This window comes from Schistocerca nitens, chromosome 8, assembly GCF_023898315.1.
Source record: "Schistocerca nitens isolate TAMUIC-IGC-003100 chromosome 8, iqSchNite1.1, whole genome shotgun sequence".
In the NCBI taxonomy this organism is placed as follows: Eukaryota; Metazoa; Arthropoda; class Insecta; order Orthoptera; family Acrididae; genus Schistocerca; species Schistocerca nitens.
The window spans coordinates 502,629,067-502,648,877 of NC_064621.1; the positions used below are offsets into that span (position 1 = coordinate 502,629,067).

General features: G+C 40.5%; 1 protein-coding gene across 1 annotated transcript in view; it reads left to right on the forward strand.

The window, feature by feature from the left end:
• The window catches only part of LOC126199016 (DNA topoisomerase 3-beta-1), a 138,483-nt gene that overhangs the window by 37,365 nt on the left and 81,307 nt on the right, over positions 1 to 19,811 (forward strand). Inside the window, exons 5-6 of the mRNA XM_049935704.1 lie at positions 2,607 to 2,735; positions 19,589 to 19,707. Of these exons, the coding sequence (XP_049791661.1) occupies positions 2,607 to 2,735; positions 19,589 to 19,707 (248 nt within the window). The remainder of the gene's footprint in view (positions 1 to 2,606; positions 2,736 to 19,588; positions 19,708 to 19,811) is intronic.

Genomic DNA, 19,811 nt, shown 5'->3' on the forward strand with positions numbered 1-19,811 from the left:
ATGTCAGGAAACTTCCTTGCAAATTAAAAATTGCCTCAGGTCAGCCCATTGTTTAGCAATATTCCATACAGGCAGACACTTAACACTTGCCACTGCTGTAGTGGTTTATGACTTAGGTACAGTGGTGTCCCACAGATATGTCAGTGGCACAGAACAGCCCATTGCTTTTGCATAAAAAACATGAAATATGACACAGAGAAATTATTTGCAAATTGAGGAATAGGTGTTGGCAATCATATTCATCAAGAAGTTTCACATATATCTCTGTGATACAGAGTTTCATCTGATCACCAGTCACAAGCCCATCATTTTGCTACTTGGTACCCATTCAAAACTTTCTGATAATATGGCTCAGTGGCTACAACAGTGGACATTGTTCCGAAATTACTACACCTATGATATCTGTCATTGACCTACCATGCAGTACTCAAATGCAGTGACATGCAGTGTGGCCCAGATGTAGAGTTTGACAAGCATAAAGTATTGTGTTGTCTTAGATGCAAATCAGTGTCACACCCTTGACGAATTCCTGTTTATGGTAGCAACAGAAACGACCTAGTGCGCTGCTCTGCAGGCTGTTGTCTGCTGTATGGCAGGGTTGGCCAGAGCACTTGCCTAAGGGCACTGACCATGCGTGGCACACCTGTTTTTCATAATGATACAGGCTTTTGTCACTGGTGGTGTCATATTGTTAGCTATGGATGATTCTCAATTCCGTGTGGTAGTTTCTACCATGCTCCACCATGCATACTGAAGCTCCTCCACTCTGCACATTGGGGAATGTGCTGAATGAAGGTAATAGTGGGACACTCCATGTACTGGCCTGTTGTTGATGCAACCCTACAATATAACATCTAGAACTGCCTCGTGTGTACCTACAGTCAATCTGCTCCTGCACAATTTTTCAATCCTTGGCCACACCCTGACTAACCCTGGCAAAGAGTGCATGTCGGTTTCTCTGGATCACGTCCGAGTGCAGTGCAATTGCTAGTTGTTGATACCCTCTCTGACTTCCCATATGGGGCAAGGTTGGCTACGACCACCGCAGCAGTTACCATCTGTGCCCTCTCCATTACATTTGCAATAGAGGGGGTACCTCCGAACCTGGTTTTCGCACCAGTCCGTAGTTAACAGCATCTGCATTTCAGAATTTTTTTTCAGTGCAGCAGTTTGGAGCACCTGACCACTACTCCTTTCCGTTTCTTGTCCAATTCAGAAGCTGAGCGGATGATCAGGACCTTCAAAACACAGATGAAATAGGTAATGATGGCAGCTGCACTAGGTAACGACGGCAGCTGATTCTCGTGGAGCACTCACAGGATTCCTTGCCACATAATGGGCTCATCCCCTATGAATGAAGGTTGCTCAGACCTCTGCTATGCCTGAATGCCTGACTCAGTGGACACACCACCCACATACATTACCCACGGGCTCCCACTTTGTGCTCACACTTCCAGCTGGGACACTGGGTGGACCCAAGATGTAGGTGTCAGCAGTAGTGGGTGGCAAATATTTGAGGCTGTGGCCAGCCAGGAGCATCTAATCACGCATTGAATTTGGCTCTGACTGCAATGATACGTACAAGCCCCACCTCTCATCCCCCTTGGCTATCAGCTGGGCAACAAAGCCCAGGCCAAGGCTGCTTAATAGCCTGCCTATTAGTGCTGAAGCCTCCACCCTTGTGTTACACATCACACATCAACAGAGGGTTGACAATGATGAGTGATGTGAACCAAGTCAAACCTCTAAACCAGTTCCAGCTCTCACTAACACCAGTGACCCTGTAACCTCGTAATTATCAGTGTGGAAACATTTTCAAACTAAAGAAGTGTGCCTGTGGAGGCTGAACCATTGCCAACGTGGCTGGCACCCACTCCTCTGCACCACAGAACTGAACGATCATGTTGAGAAACTACTGCGGCAGCCTTTTTTGGGGTTTCTACATCTCTGTCCTCTTCCATGATGAAGTCAGCTCAGGAAAAGCAATTTCTGACACAGGGGGTGTTCAGTATCTGACAGTGATTTGGATTCCCCACCTAGCCCAACTCTTGATATGGAGGACAGGCCAGAGATACTTGGGGTATATACTCTGGCCACAGCTTGCTCCTGCATGATGTACCACTGCACCGCTGCAGGTGGAAGCATATCACATGGGACTGTCCACTGGCATGAGAGTGCCTGTAAATATTGCCACTCTGAAGTTGCCAGTTCGTCTCACTAGTTCATTGAAGCCTTAGACACACACCATAGGTTAGTATAGTGTTTGACATTGCCTGTATTATGTTTTTGATTTGGATTGTTCCCTGGACTGTTTGTGTGCTTATGATGGCTTTTGTTATGCTCTGGACTTTGTTTCTGGCTAGCCAGTCTCTTTATGGGGTCTACAGTGATGGACCTCAGGAACTGCCTGTTTGTTTCACTGCTCTCTGTATTATCACCTGTCCAAGTGATCATCAACTGTGTTCTAGCTATAAAGAGTAGGATAGAACATGTCATTTGTGTTCGTTGCTTATATATTATGACTGCATTGGATTTTGTTAGGACACAGTGGTATTTACTATTTGTTTATGACAAATTGGATATTTTTATGTTTTTGTCTTTCACAGGGAAAGTATGGTGATCTAGATGCTTCTACTATTTCCTATGGTCCTTGCCAAACACCTACATTAGGGTTCTGTGTTCAGAGGCATGATGAAATCCAAACATTTAAACCAGAACCATATTGGGTGCTTGTGGTAAGCTATGAATTTCTGTTTATTATCTATAAACTTTGGGCTAAATTTCTGAGGATGTAAAAGTAGCTTTTGTAAATGGTGGTCTCTACCTTAATATCTGTGAGAGAGTGACTGACTGTGTGTGTGTGTGTGTGTGTGTGTGAGAGAGAGAGAGAGAGAGAGAGAGAGAGAGAGGGAGAGGGAGAGAGGGGGGGGGGGGTTATGAGAGGAAGGGTAGGTTAACCACAAAATGACTTCGTTCTTATTTTTGTAGAAATAATCAGAAAATACTGGCAACATTCATGATAGAAGTTCACTACATCATTGCTGGAATAGTTAACTGAAGCAATGTTGACAAACAGACAACGTTATATACTTGAAAATATGTAGCTTTCAAGAGTCATATACTGCATGAAAGCTACATATTTGACTACTTCAGAGCCATACATGCTGCATGGTCACCTCCCCCTAATGAACCATGGACCTTGCTGATGTGAGGTGGTTTGTGTGCCTCAATGATACAGATAGCCATGTTACGGGGAGAGGCCAGACTAACCCGTGGTTCCTGAAGAGAGGCAACAGCCTTCTCAGTGGCTGCGGGATGACTGACTGCTCTGGCCATGTAACATTAATCAACATGTTGTTGCTGCGTTGGTAATATAAACACCTGAAAGCAGGGCAAACAGCTCTGCCGTATGGCTTAATGATGAAAGCGTCCTCTTGAGTAAAATATTCCGAAGGTAAAATAGTCACTCCTTTGAATCTCCGGTTGGGGCCTCCTCAGGAGCATGTCGTCATCGGCAAAAACAAGACTATAATTCTACTTTTCAGCGTACAGAATGTTAGATCCGTAAATCTGATAGGTATGTTAGATAATTAAAAAAAAAAAAAAAAGAACGTGGATAAGTTGTAAATTGGTTATCAGCACAGAATCAGATAGGGGTAATGCAGTAGTAAGCTTAATAATGAATAAGAAAATAGGAATATGATATCCTACTATGAACAGCATAGTGAATGCATTATCATGGCCAAGATAGAAGTGAAGGCAACACCCATAAAAGTTGATATGCCAAATAGCTCTGCAGGTGATGAAGAGATTGAAGGAATGTATGGTGAGATAAAGGAAGCTACTCAGAGACTTGAGGGAGGTGAAAACTTCATTGTGAAGGGTGGGGAAATGAAGAGAGGGAAAAATAGGAGGGAAGCATGGGCTGGGGGAACAGAATGTAAGAGCAAGCCACCTGGTAGAATTCTGCACAAAGCACAATTTAATCATTGTTAACATTTGCTATAAGAATCATGAAAGATGGTTGTATACTTGAAAGAGACCTAGGGACACTGGAAGGTTTCAAATTGGTTATGTAATGCTAAGACAGTGATTTTGAGATCACATTTTAAAATGTGACTTTTGCAGTGGCTAAGGTGTACTATGAACAGAATTTATTGGTTGTGAATTGCAAACTGAAACTGAAGAAATTGTGAAAAGGTAGGAATTTAAGGAAATGAGACCTGGAAAAATTGAAGGAAACAGAAGTTGTTGAGTGTTTGAGAGGGATTGATATGCAGTATTGGGCTGAAACAGGTAAGAAATGGAACAGAAAACAAATGAGTAGCTTTAAGAGATTAAATAAGGAAGGTAGCAGGAGGTCACATAAGGAAACAGACAAGGCCCAGTATAAACTGATGAAAAGAAAAAGGCAACAAATGAAGCAGGCAGAAGGGAATACAGATACGAAACTGGGAGAAAGAGCAAAATGTCTAAGCAGGAAAGGGTAGGGGGAAAATGCAGGGCTGTAGAAGGATACATAACTAGAGGGAAGGATTGATGCTGCTTGTAGGAAAATTAGAGAGACCTGTTGGGAAAACAGAATATCAAGAGCTCATTTGGCCAGCCAGTACTACACAAAGAAAGGAAAGCTGAACGTTAGAATAAATATTTAGGAGCACCTTTATAAAGGAGAACACATCTGAAGGCAATATTATACAATGAGAAGAAGAAGTAGTTGAAGATAGGATAGGAGATACGATACTGTGTGAAGAAATTGACAAAGCACTTGAAGATATGAGTGAAAACAAGGTATAATTGAGATCCTTGGGAGAGCCAACCATGACAAAATTATCCCACCCAGTTTACAAGATACAAGACAGGCAAAGTACCTTCAGACATCAGGAAGAATGTAATAATTCAAATTCATGACAGGTATGAATATTACTGAACCATCAGTCAAATAAGTCATGATTTCAAAATATTTACCTGAATTTTTTACAGAAGAATGGAAAAACTGATAGAGTCCAAAATTGGCAGAGATGAGTTCAGTGTTTGAGAAATGTAGCAATACACAAGGTAATACTGACAGTTAAGTAACTGGCAGAGGTTCATCGAACCATCTTCACAATAATTCTCTATTATTGTAATCTCACACAGTGCGTGGAAGAAACGAACTCCTATATCTTTCCATCTGAGCTATGGTTTCCCTTATTTTATTATGATGGCCATTTCTCCCAATGTGGCCTAGGTCAACATCAACAAAATATTTTTTCATTCGGAGGGGAAAGTTGGTGATTGAAATTTCGTTAGAAGATTCTGCTGAAACGAAAAATGCCTTTGTTTTAATTATATCCACCCCAAGTCCTGTATCATTTCAGTGACCCTCTCTCCCCTATTTCATGATAATACAAAATGTGCTGCCCTTCTTATAACTTTCTCTGTGTACTCCATTAATCCTGTCTTGTAAGGATCCCACATCACCAGAGTACTCTAAAAGAGGATGGACAAGTATAGCGCAGGCAGTCTCTTAAGTAGATCTGTTACATCTTCTAAGTATTCTGCCAATAAAACACAGTCTTTCTTTGCCTTTCCCACAACATTTTCTGTGTGTTCTTTTCAATTTAAGTTGTTCATAATTGTAGTTTCTAGGTATTCAGTTGAATTTACGGCCTTTAGATTTGACTGATTTATCATTTAACCTATGTTTAACGGATTCCTTTTAGCACTCATGTGGATGACCTCACACTTTTCATTATTTAGGATTGATTGCCAATTTTTGCACGATACGGATGTATTTCCTAAACTGTTTTGCAATTTATGTTGATCTTCTGATGACTTTACTAGACAATAAATGACAGCATCATCTACAAACAACCTAAGATGGCTGCTCAGATCGTCTCCTATATCATTTATATATATATATATATATATATATATATATATATATATATATATATATATATATATATATATATATATGGAACAGCAGAAGACTTATAGCACTACCTCGGGGAATGTCAGAAATCACTTCTATTTTACTTGATGCTTTTCCATCAGCTACTACGAACTGTGACCTCTCTGACAGGAAGTCACGAATTCCGTCACATAACTGAGACGATATTCTATAAGCACGCAGTTTCACTACAAGCTGCTTGTGTGGTGCAGTGTCAAAAGCTTTGTGTAAGTCTAGAAATACAGAATCAATTTTAAATCCTTTGTCAGTGCACCTAAAAGATATGTTGAAGAAAAGCAAACCTATTTTTCTAGCATTTGTAAAGTTAGAGAAAGTTTTTGACAATGTGGAGTGGACCACACACTGAAATTTTGAGTTGGTAGGAATAAAATACAGGGGCCAAGTGGTTATTTACAATTTTTACAGAAATCAGATTGCAGTTACAAGAGTTGAAAGCATGAAAGGGGAGCCATAGTTGAGAAGGGAGCAAAACACTGTTGTTGTATATCCTTGATGTTACCCAGTTTGTACATTGAACAAATTATGAAGGAAACCAAAGAGAAATTTGGAAAGGCTATTACAGTTCAGGGAGGAGAAATAAAAACTTTTCATTTTTCCAATGACATTGTAATTCAGTTAGATGTAGATTAGGTAGGGGCTAAGAAAATCGGTGAAAAGGGATAGATTGTCTTGAAAAGAGATTATAAGATGAACATGAATAAAAAAACAAGAGTAATGTAATGTATTGGAATTAACCCACACAATTCTGAGGTAATTAGATTAGAAAATGCAACATTAAAAGCAGTAGATGAGTTTTGTTGGGCAACAAAATAACTGCTGATGGCCAAAGTAGGGAAGATGTAAAATGTGGACTGGCTATAGCACAAAAATCATTTCTAATAGGAAGGAATTTGTTAACATCTGATATAAATTTAAGTGTTAGGGACTCTTTTCTGAAGGTATTTGTCTCGAGTGTAGCACTGTGTGGAGTTGAAATGTGGACAATAAGCAGTTCAGACAAGAAGAAAAGAAAAGCGTATGAAATGTGGTGTTACAGAAGAATGCTGAAAATTAGATGAATAGACAGGGAAACTAATTAAAGATTGACCGAGCGAGGTGGTGCAGTGGTTAGCACACTGGACTCGCATTCGGGGGGACGACGGTTCGATCCCGCGTCCAGCCATCCTGATCTAGGTTTTCCGTGATTTCCCTAAATCGCTCCAGGCAAATGCCGGGATGGTTCCTTTCAAAGGGCACGGCCGACTTCCTTCCCCATCCCTCCCTAATCCGATGAGACCGATGACCTCGCTGTCTGGTCTCCTCCCCCAAACAACCCAACTAATAAAAGATACCGAAACAAAATGAGGACAAAATAAATTTATAGCATGTCTTGACTAATAGAAAGGATTTGTTGATAGGAAACATCCTGACACATCAGTGGATAGTCATTTTGGTAATTGAGGGAAGTGTGATAATGGGAGGCAGAAATTATGGAGAAAGAGACCAAGGCTTTAATACAGTATGCAGATTTGAATGGATGTAGTGCATGGTTGTTATGCAGAGATGAAGAGCCTAGCACAGGACAGGTCAGCTCAGAGCTGTATCAAACCAATCTTTGGATTGAAGATAACAACAGCATCATATACTGCATGAGGAGAAAGAGGGTAAAATATTCAGCTGCTGAATTGTGCACTGCACCTGTTGATTTAGCAGTTATTTCCCCTTTGCTTCAGCAGTTGTGCATATGCCATTCCATTTTTCATTTTTTTTTGTATCTCTTGTTCATGGCAATCTAAAAACATTGCAGTACCTAGGGATTAAACTTTTTTTTGTCATCTGTGATAGAGGTTTTACAGTCACTCCTAGGAAGCAAACATTTATCTTGTTTTACAATTTACTGTTCGTGTTTTTAAGTACATTTTTGGAAGATTGTATTGGGGATATCTTATAGTCAGCTATTCGTATTTACTTACAAAAGTGTGCAGAAATGTTAAGATTACTGTAAAATTACTCTGGAATCAGCAGTTTGACCTGGATGTTTAATGCAACTGTGTTTTGTGTAAATAGCTGGTATTACATGGAACCCCTGTGACAATAATGTCATGGAAACCATCTTTCCTTCCTTATTTAGTTTGTGGTTGTTGAAGAATCATCATAAAGGCTTATAGTACAAGATCCGTGCATTGTTATATCTGTAAGAAGTGGAAGCATGACCCGAAATCAAGTGAAGGAACAAAAATGGGTTTACATCTATTGTGCTGGTGCATAAATTCATAGCATTTTTGTTTTGCATGTTGGTATTCTGGTTGCTATGGGTTTGTCAATTTTTATTTGTGGTTCACTGTAACTGTTTGAGTTTACATATTGTTGTTTTATCATTTGAAGATAGTGAGTGGAGTTTTCGACACTAGAAAATGGATTGCCAAATGGAGAAATTGGAATGTTTATGTCATATGCTTCTGTTTACGTTCACTAGATGGGTGACAGCAGTTGAGACAGCTAGAAACATTTGTGCTGTGTATGAGGGTAATGCCATTGGACAGAGCATGGAAAGAAAATTTTTTTCTTGTTTTAAGGAGGATTGTTTTGGCATTGGTGACTGTCGCCATTCAGGAAGACCTTCATAGCTTCGAAAAGATCATTCAAGTGGATTAATCCACAATAATCCATGTCAGTGTATTTGAGAACTGACAGATGTGATGAACTGTGATCATTCCACCATCATATGACATTAGCATGTAGTGGGGAAGGTTCAAAAATCAGGTGTCTGGGTACCACATGCTGTTAGCCAAAATCGCAAAAATTAGCAGGTGACCATATGTGCATCTCTACTTGCTCATCAGTTGGCTCGTGAACAACACCAACCATTCGTATTCTGTATCATTACTGGTGCTGAGAAATGGTGCCTTTATGCTAACATAAGGGAAGAAAGGAATGGTTCAGCCCAAACAAAGCAGCAACTCCCTGTACAAAGACTTCATGTGCATCCACAAAAGATAATGTTATGCAAATGGTGGAACAGCGACTGTGTGGTGTACTACAAATTGCTTCCCCAAGGCGTAACCGCCACTGTTGACATTTATTGTCAACAACTGAGACATCTTGCATATGCAGTCAAAGAACAATGACTAGGAAGGATGTGTGAAGAGATGCTACTCCATGATAATGCCGCCCACATTCTGATAGTTTAACAAAAAACATTATACAGGATTTGGGTTGAAGAGTCATTCTACACCCAGCTTATTCACCTAATCTTGTACCCTTTGTGCTCGCTATTGAACAACCTTCAAGAAACTTCCTTTCCGTATGAAAATGCGCCCTGAACATGGCTCGATGCATTCTTCGCCTCCAAAAACGATGTGATTTTTACAGTTTCAGAATTAAAAAGTTTACCCAGCACTGGCAGACTGTTACAAATAGTGAAGGAGTATATATGATTAATGATTAAAGTTTCTGTTATGTGTAGCTGTTGTGTTTATTAAACTTATGGAAAAATGCTATAAACTTATGAACAACCTAATCTAATGCAAAATCAAAGGAAAGTAATGGGGGTAAGAAATAGTAATAACAAAGAAGTCAGAACACACATACCGGCAGTGAAGGATGATGAATGTGGTGTTGAAGGAAGGAAGTTTAGAAGCAATCTTCATGTGCATTCGATGAGAACTGACTTCATATTCATTTAATTTCTTCTTTTGTAATTGTTCATTGAATTTTGGGCAAGTAACACAGTCTGTAAATGCTTTTGTTTTGGAATTAACGAGTAGTTAACAACAGGTGTAGCCAGTGCTCTAACTGAAGAAACATAGCTTTGAAACTGCTCACTTTGCTTTTGGAGTGTTGTGCAACACTACCAGCAAATCACTGTGCTACAAACATGAATGGCACATGGAATTTTTTGTTTCTTTTTGTATTGTCATTTGTTACCTTATATTTTCCATGCACACTGCAGTTCCACCATTTAGAAATACTATGTACAAAATCTTTGAAGCTGCATATTTGGAGCAGTACTGCAGAAAATGGATTTTGAAAGAGTAAACTTTCCCATCCTCTACTTCCTTCCTGATGAAAATACTATACCGTAAGACAAAAAACCACTACCAAGGAATTATTCTAATAGGATGGAAATCAGTAAATGTGATGTACATGTACATACAAACAAATAATTAAAATGTTAGAAAAACTGGATGATTTAGTCCAGAGAAAGAGCTTCACAAATTGAGCAAGTTGGTAAAGTGTTGCTCTACCTCTGGACCTTTTGCAAGTAATTATTCGGCTTGATATTGATTATAGGGTTGTTGGATGACCTCTTGAGGGGTATCATACCAAATTCTGTCCAGTTGTTGCATTAGATCATCAACTTTGCAAGCTGGTTGGAAGGCCTGTCCTTAAAGCTCCAAATCTTCTCAATTGGAGAGAGATCCAGCAACCACACTGGCCAAGGTAGGGCCTGACAAGCAAAAAGACAAACAGTAGAAACTGTAGCCACGTGCAGGTGGGCGTTATATTGCTGAAATGTAAGCCCAGGATGGCTTACCATGAAGGGCAACAAAGTGGGGTGTAAAATATCATTGATGTACTGCTTTACTCCGAGGGTACTGTGGATAACAACCAAAGGGTTCCTGCAACAAAAAGAAATGGCAATCCAAGCCATCACTCCTGGTCGTCAGCCCATATGGCGGGTCCATTCAGTTTGGTATTCCACAGTTGCCTGGGGCATCTCCAGACATGTCTTCAGCCTGGAATCTCATTGACTGGAGTAGAATTCTCTTCACAGTGAGTTCTGGTTTGAATTGAGGCCTGATGACAAGCAAAGATATGCCTCATTTTGTTGTCCTCCTTGGCAAGCCATCCTGGGCTTACATTTCAGCAAGATAATGCCTGCCTGCACATGGCGAGAGATTTCGCTGCTTGTCTTTGTGCTTGCCAAAACCTACCTTGGTCTGCAAGGTCATTGGATCTCTCCCCAATTGTGAACATTTGGTGCATTATGGGCAGGGCCTTCCAACCAGCTTGGGATTTTTGATGATCTAACTTTCGAGTTGGATAGAATTTGGCATGATATCCCTCAAGAAGACATCCAGTAAGTCTTATCAATCAATGCTAAGCCGAATAACTGCTTACATAAGGGCCAGAGGTGGACCAACGTGTTATTGACTGTTGGGACTGAAAGGAAGGATGCCTGCTCCACATATTCATAGACTGTCGCAGGAAGAGAAGCAGAGGGGGGATGTGCCAACTTCTTCTCACAGTGTTGGCATCTTTACCTGTGTTTTGTGCCTTTGTGAGAGCAGACATGACATGTGGAAGTATAGTTTGTCAAAATGTTCTATGTAATGGAAATTGAAATATTTTAATAAACATTTTCAGAACATTGATCAAAAATCGGTTGACATCACAGCAGCTGAGAAGAGAGCTCCACCTACCATCTTCGAAGGATGCCATGGGTCTGATGATGGTCATGTGATGTGTTCTTGTAACATACGTGGTGTGAACAAGACTGAATTTTAAAAAGAGAAACTGAAATATCCCTATGAACTGACATATTCAGTCAGGAGAGTTAAAGTTGCAAATCACATAATATTTATTGACACCAATAAAAAATGAAAATAGGTGTAGGATGATTACTCGAAGTTCACTGGTGTCGTATGTTTAGGTCTCCAGAGTGTTGTCAGTTCAAACCACAGTGAAAAAAGTTCCTTCATAGCAGCTGTCATGACCCCATCTACTCCCAGTTCTCTTCACAACTGTTGCACTTCTTTGCAGTGTCCTTCCCAGACCTCTAAAGTTGCTGACAGAAAGGAAGCATCATCAAGATTCTGAGGAGTTTTCATGTCATGTCCCCTGTACCACTGTGCTTCTTAAAATGAAATTCAGTTTTTGCTCACACCACTTGTATCTGTTTAAAGATACAAGCTTCTAGCTAATGCTCGAAGTTGTTGTGACATCGAGGCACCAGTGATGAGACCTGTGACACCTTTGGTGCCACTGGAATCCCCTGGTGACCTGCACATCGCTGCGACTTTTGATACACAACATCTGACCGGTCCGTCCTCACTCCAGAGTGGGTGGCAGACAGTGGTGGGTTCGCGTGTCACTGGGCGGAAGACCAAAGAAAGAGCAGGCTGTGTGGCTGGCTCCCTATGTCTGAGCAACAGGTACGAGGTGCTACCCAGTGTTGATGATAACTCTGAGCCAGCATGGGATGCCTCTCCTGTTGGGCCAGCGGTCGATTTTCCTGCCCAGTCCAAACAAGTACAGAGGGTGGGTATGCTAGTCATTGGGAACTCCAATGCTAGGTGGGTGATGGATACCCTCAGGGAGATAGCAGGCAAGGTGGGAAAGAATTCCAGTGTGCATTCGGTATGTTTGCCGGGTGGTCTCATTCGTGCTGTGGAGGAGGCCCTGCTGACGGCTGTCGAGCACAGTGGATTGTAGCGGTCCATTCTGTTTCTAATTCTTCCTGTTTTGATTGTTGATTGCCCTCGGCATTGTCGTTCTGCATTGCTACACAGGCTGAAAAAATGGGTTGTGGATTCCGACACTGACTGCTGCAAATTATGTAGCCGACAGGTGCACAGTTGTATAGTTGTGTTTCATAGTACTTTAATTTCATTGTTAACAACCTGGTTGGCAGATACTCAGAGCGCGCTCAAGATAAGGTTATGATTGTGGATGGAGCCGTAAACAGTTACTGAGAGTTGCACAATCAAACACACAACATTTTTTTCTAAGAACCTCTCATTTACACATTGCTTTAAAAGATAACAACTAAACAATATGGCTGAAACCCTAGTTAAGAACTTGATGCTTTCTGGGCTGAAGGCCCAAAACCACACCAAAAACAAGAACGGCTGAAGGCCTGGCTTAGAAATAAAAAGCAATTAAAATAGAAGGTAATTTTTTTCCTTTAAAAAAAATTGCCATTGAAAATAATTAGCGGCTGAAGGCCTACACTACATGTCTGAAGCACAATTATAATTAAAACACATTAATAAACAATTTTCTTAAGCAAGAAATTTCTTTTAAACTTACAACAGAATGGCCGAAAGCCTAATTAAAGAAATATTAACTTATTGCACGGCTGAAGGCCATAAACAAATTTGAAACAACAGCTGAAGGCCCGAACAACAAGTCAGACAAACAATTTAAAATAAACCCCTTCCTTCTTATAAAAAAATTTTCCTTTAAAGAAACACATGGAAACGAAAATGAAAATCACACTCTGAAACAAACAGAACAAGTGGTGCTCAGAAGTGTTCCAAGGGTCGGCCTGAGAAGGTAGCTCAAACATAAGGTGAGGTGAGACAGGCAGCCAAGAATTGAAGTTGAATAATCGGATGGCAACCCAAACTAGGGATGGCCCAAGCGCTGACCAACAATTTAACCAATTCCCCCTACCAATTGCACAACGATGGAAAATATGGGCCAACAACTAGGATACGAACAGCACTACGTCTTCAGAAATTGGTGTTTAAAACCAGCCAAGGGAACAATAACCACTCTAAGCAAATATGAACTAAACAACTTAAAAAGCTGTCGAACTACACGCCGTGCCAGACAGCATTAACACGACGAGGAAAGGCGCACTGCCAGAAAAGTACGCTAGCGATCAGGGCAGGTAACTGGGGCGTTAACGGCCACAGGGCAGAAAATACCGCTGGTGCACTTCACTGGCAAGTAACAGTCAATTTAATAATTAATCACCATATAGGGAGACTGCTGCAAGATTTTGCCAACTCCTACACATCATACGTCGCTACTAGCCCGAATGGCCCAGGGAGCAACAACCTGCAAATGAACGAAGAAATGTCACAATAGTTGAGGTTTCATAACAGGTTAACTGATCACTCAACTTCAGCATCCAGGTTCGGTGGGCAATGAACTTTGTCGCTGTCGCAGCTAGCGCCTCACGATTTGACAGCGCGTGCACGCCACCAGCAGTTCTGACCTGACCTTGCGACTGACTCAATCCAGTACGCAGACAGCATTAAAATAATTCCTCAGTCAAAACCACTCAAGCTACACACAGTTCCGCAAAACACTTCCACAAACAACTCGAACAATACTAAAACCAGTCACTATGGAACAACTAGGAGGAATTACAAGTCGACACACACAGAAAACCCGGAAGCCGTCGGTGACCAAATACACGTCGTCTGTTGAGACAACTGACCGAATGACCAACCAAGGTCGTCCCCCCATGTGCGCCAGCAATGGTCGGGCGTGTCATGGCTGTCTGGACCTCACTGCTGCTCCGTCCCCACTGGACTCCTGACACATGATGACCCGGAAATACTAGCAGTCACTCCAAAGATAGTACGACAGTGCTCTTATCATTAAGTTTTGCTGCTGCCACTCATGGGCAGGCAAGCCAGCAACTTAGTGATACCAGTAAATCGAATAAGACATGAGACGGGAGTACCACCAAGACAAGATGTCAAGCAATAATGGCACCAACACGCGCATGGCTCACCTTTTACCAGGTTCTTCTACTACAAGATTTAGGCTGAATTTTTTGTTTAAATCATGAAATTAACAAATATAGTCACGCAAAAAAATCTTTCGACGAAACTGTTACTTTGGAATTAATTAAGGACTGGCCTTGCTAACATGTTTTTGAATAGAGCCAAATAGATACTTTAATATTACTAACAATTGGTCTTCCAAATGTTTACAATTATTACAGAATTTGTATTTGTTTATGTGTCAACAGAAGAATTTAAGTTACGAAACAGTTACTGATTCTACCCTATAACAAAAGATACTAACTAGGAACAGAAAAAAAAAAATTATAGAAAATCAATTATAAAACTGAGTACAAAATTATATCTTATGTTATATTCTGTAAAAACTAAGGACCAGTCTTTCTCTCTTATGAAAATACAGATTATATTCACGTATGTTAATGGTAAATTGTAAAAAGTGAAAAAATGAATTTAAGGAGACAGATGGCAAACCAAGGTGAGAATTAAAACTGTCCCAGCTTGCTTCATCACAGGATGCAACCGGCTGCATGTAGTGGCATATTTTGTCATGAATGTTGCCTGCCGTTTCGGTTCTGAGGCCATCCTCAGCTCCTTTTGGTGGCTGGCTGATTTGGTGAAGGCAATTGGCAACACACGCGGGGTGCTGGCTAAGCTGTCTATTTGTTGCATTGTACCCTGGGTTGATCGCGGTCCTCTGGTTTGGAGCAGAGTGGAAGGTGTAAACCAGAGGCTCAGACGATTCGGCAATGGTATCAGATGTGAATTTCTTGACTTCCGCTATCGGGTGCAGAATTGTAGGGTTCCCCTTAATATGTCAGGTGTGCACTACATGCAGGAAGTGGCTACTAGGGATCGGAGCATGTGTGGCATGCACATGGGGCTTTTTTAGGTTAGAGAATCCATCCCTTGGGAGCAATGACGATTTGCCTGTAAAATCAGCCACAGTGACCTCAGAGAATCTTGGTCTTCGTAGATCAGAGATAGAAAAGATTAATATTATTTTAGTAAACTGCAGGAGCATCCGAGGAAATGTCCCAGAATTAATATCACATACTGAAGGTTATAATGCACAGATGGTATTGGGGACAGAAAGCTGGTTAAACCAGATGTCAATGTCAATGAAATCCTACATTCAGATGGAATGATTATCGTAAGGATAGGCGTAATCTCCAATGGTGGCGGCATATTTATTGCAGTAAAAAATTTGATAAAATCTTGCAAAGTTATCACGGATTCTGGATGTGAATTAACCTGGGTGAAATTGAGTATCAAAGAACAGTCAAAAATGGTGATTGGATGCTTTTATAGACCACCAGGGTCAGGATCTGTAGTTGTTGAGCACTTCAGACAGAACTTGCAGAATATCGTTAGCAATTTTCCTGATCATGCCATTGTAATAGAGGGTGACTTCAACTTGCCAGGTAGGGATTGGGAGTATTATGCCATCAATACTGGTGCCAGAGACAGGGAATCGTGTGGCATTGTTCTGGATATCTTGACCGAAAATTACCTTGAGCAGATGGTTAGATAACCAACTCATGAGGGTAACGTCTTAGACCTCCTGTCAACAAACAGACTTCATCGTACCGAATCAATTAACATAGAAGAAGGTATCAGTGATCATAAGGCTATGACAGCAGCTATGATGACGGGTCCTACAAGGAATGTTAAGAAAGGTAGGAAGATATATTTGCTCAGCATGGGTGACAGGATAAAAATTTCAGAATATCCCAGCAGTCGACATAAAATATTTGGTGATGAGGATGAAGATGTGGAGAACAAATGGAAAAAATTCAAAGGCATCATTCCTTATGCCCTAGACAAGTATGTTCTGGGTAAGGTTTTGAGTGACAGGAAAGATCCACCGTGGTTTAATAGCCATGTTAGAAAAGCACTATAGAGTACTTCTGACAAACAAAAGCTGAACTAAGCGAAAATGAGTGTAAGAAGAGCAATGAGAGAAGCATTCAAAGATTGTGAAAGTAAGATATTTTCAACCAACCAGAGTAAAAACCCTAAGAGTGGTTAGCACAATGGACTCGCATTCGGGAGGACGACGGTTCAATCCCGCGTCCGGTCATCCTGATTTAGGTTTTCCGTGATTTCCCTAAATCGCTCCAGGAAAATGCCAGGATGGTTCCTTTCAAAGGGCACGGCCGACTTCCTTCCCCATCCTTCCCCATTCTTCCCTAATCTGATGAGACCGATGACCTCACTGTCTGGTCTCCTTCCCCAAACAACCCAACCCTAAAAACCCTAAGAGATTTTGGTCATATGTAAAATCAGTGAGTGGGACAAAATCATCTATTCATTCTCTCAGTGACCACACCGGCACTGAAACGGAAGATAACAGAGAGAAGGCCGAAATACTGAATTTGGTCTTCCGAAGTTGTTTCACCATGGAAGAATGTAATGCTGTTCCTCCTTTCCATAGTTGTACAAACATTGAAATGGCAGATATTGGGATAACCGATTGCGGAATCGAAAAGCAGCTATAATCGCTTAGTAGTGGAAAGGCATCAGGATCACATGAGATATCTGTAAGATTGTATAAAGATTATCTTAAAGAACTTGCTCCCCTTCTAGCAGTAATTTATCGTAGATTGCTTGACCAATGGAAGGTACCTAACAACTGGAAAAAGTGCAGGTCATTCCTGTTTTTAAGAAAGGCCGTAAGATAAGACCCACACAATTATAGAACTATATCATTGACGTCAGTCTGTTGTAGAATTATGGAACATGTTTTATGCTCAAGAATTATGAGGTTTTTGAGAATGAACATTTCCTCTATAAAAAGCAAAATGGATTCCACAAACAGAGATCCTGTGAAACTCAGCTCGCTCTGTTCCTCCATTAGATCCACAGCACAGTGGACAACGGCGCTCAGGTTTATGCCATGTTCCTTGATCCCAGTAAGGTATTTGACACCATCCCGCATTGCCGTTTAATGAAAAAAATACAAGCTTATAGAGTGTTGGAGCAGACCTGCGATTGGATTCAAGACTTTCTTGCAGATAGAACTCAAGACATCACTCTTAAGGGAACAAAATTGACAGGTGGAAAAGTAATATCTGGAGTACCACAGGGAAGTGTGATAGGACCGTTGCTATTTACAGTATATATAAATGATCTAGTAGAAAGCGTCAGATGCTCTTTAAGGCTTAGTCGTCTGTATCAAAGTAGCAATGCCAGAAGATAGTAAGAAATTGCAGAATGACTTGCTGCAGAGAATTGATGAATGGTGCGGACTCTGACAGTTGACCCTGAACGTAAATAAATATGACATATTTCACATACATAGGAAAAGAAATCCACTACTGTATACCTGCACTATTGATGACAAACAGCTGGAGAAAGCATCTGCCCTAAAATATCTAGGCGTAACTATCCAGAGCGACCTTAAGTGGAATGACCAAATAAAACAGATAGTGGGAAAAGCAGACACAAGACTCAGATTCATCAGAAGAATCTTAAGAAAATGTAACTCATCCATGTAAGAATTGGGTATAAGATACTTGTTCGCCTGATTCTTGAGTATTGTTCATATATCTTGGATCCCTATCAGATAGGAGATAGAGAAGATCCAACGAAGAGCGTCACGTTTCGTCACGGGATCATTTAGCTGATGAGAGAACATTACGAAGAGGCTAACAAACTCTACTGGCAAATGTACAAAAGAAGCGTTGTGCATCACGGAGAGATTTGCTGTTGAAATTTTGGGACAGCACTTTTCAGGAGGAGTCGGGCAACAAATTTCTTCCCTCCACATACATCTTGCATATTGACCGCGAGGAGAAAATTTGAGAAATTAGAGCCAATACAGAGGCTTACCGACAATCATTCTTCCCATGTACTATTCATGAGTGGAATAGGGTTGGGGGGATCAGATAGTGGTACCAAAAGTACCCTCCGCCATACACCATTAGATGGCTTGCAGAGTATGATGTAGGTGTAGATTTAATGTTAGTTTGTGTGCACTGCAGTTTGGCACTTTGCACAAGATGTGCTGGGGGTGGAAAACAGAAAAATCCTATATATTTGCTTCCAGTAGCCCTGGTGTGATGTGCTATTTTTTTGCTGTGGGGGTATAAGTAGTCTTTACTAATTGCAAATTGGCAGCAACATGCCCGATTAGTGTTTCAAAGCACTTGGGAGATAATACACATTCATTTCAAAGAACTAATGAATATTTACAAAAAATAGATAATAACAAAATACAACCTCTTCTTCCTAAGTGTTCCAAGTGATTCCTATGGGTGAGATCAGGAGAAACTGCTCAGCCTTAAAAAATGGGGCATGTGTTTTTCTATGTGGTAGCAGTTTTTAATTTAGACTGTGTAATGGATTGGAGTAAGCCTTTTATCCCCATCTCTTTGCTGTAGCAGTCTAATAATAAATTTTGTGTCCTTTCGTGCTGCTGCTGCAAATTATACACCTCCTTTTATGTTTTGGCTTTGGAAAGTGAATTTGATGAACCGTATCATGGACCATTCATTTTTAAATCAAATGGAGCATGGCAAAATACTTTTGACTTAATGCAATTAACTAACAATGGGTGATGCAGTTTTATTGCAGTGGTGCATTCGATAGCTGGCAGTGACAGCACCCAGAGAAAAGTGAATGTCTTTGGCGATGTATCTGGTAATAAATATGTAACTAGTCACTTTTTTTAGTTTTTTGATACGATTTATTCTACCATAAACATGATGGTGAGCCTGCAGCGTCTTGAAAACACGTTTATGATAGAATAAATTGTTACCTGACAAAAAAGAGTGAAACAGATGTTGCAAAAAAATGAGTTCTGTGTTGTATTGAAAGAGATTATGCTGTATGTTCTGATGTAGCAGTCTTTTTGAGTTTACAGATGATGTAATTGCTTTGATGTTTTGCTGTGCTATTCATTGAAGTAATGTTAATAATTGCTAAGTATGTGAGTGGGTACCCAAGAAGTCATTGCTTCTGTATTTGTAGTGATTCCAAGATGTTGTTCTGCTATCATTAACAGCAATTGTATTCTGGGTTCTCATCAGAGGAGGACAGCTTTGAAAATGTTTGGTTTACAGTTGGTGTGTTGTGCAATATGTCTGGCATAACATTTTGCTATGAGCTTGAATTCAAAAAATATTTATTTTATTATTTAAATTAACTTGCTATGTTTTTATAGGTTATAGTAAAAGGAGCAGATGGACGGGAATATACTTTGGACTGGGAGAGAGTTCGATGCTTTGAGAGGGAGATAGCTAACATTTTCCTGTCACAAGTCAAAGAGTTTAAGGAAGCCCTGTAAGTTTTTAATTACATATGGTCTAATAAGATTCGTAGTTTAATTATTTGTATGCTACTTATTTAGATATCTTAAATTCTCATCCTTGATACCTTTTTAAACT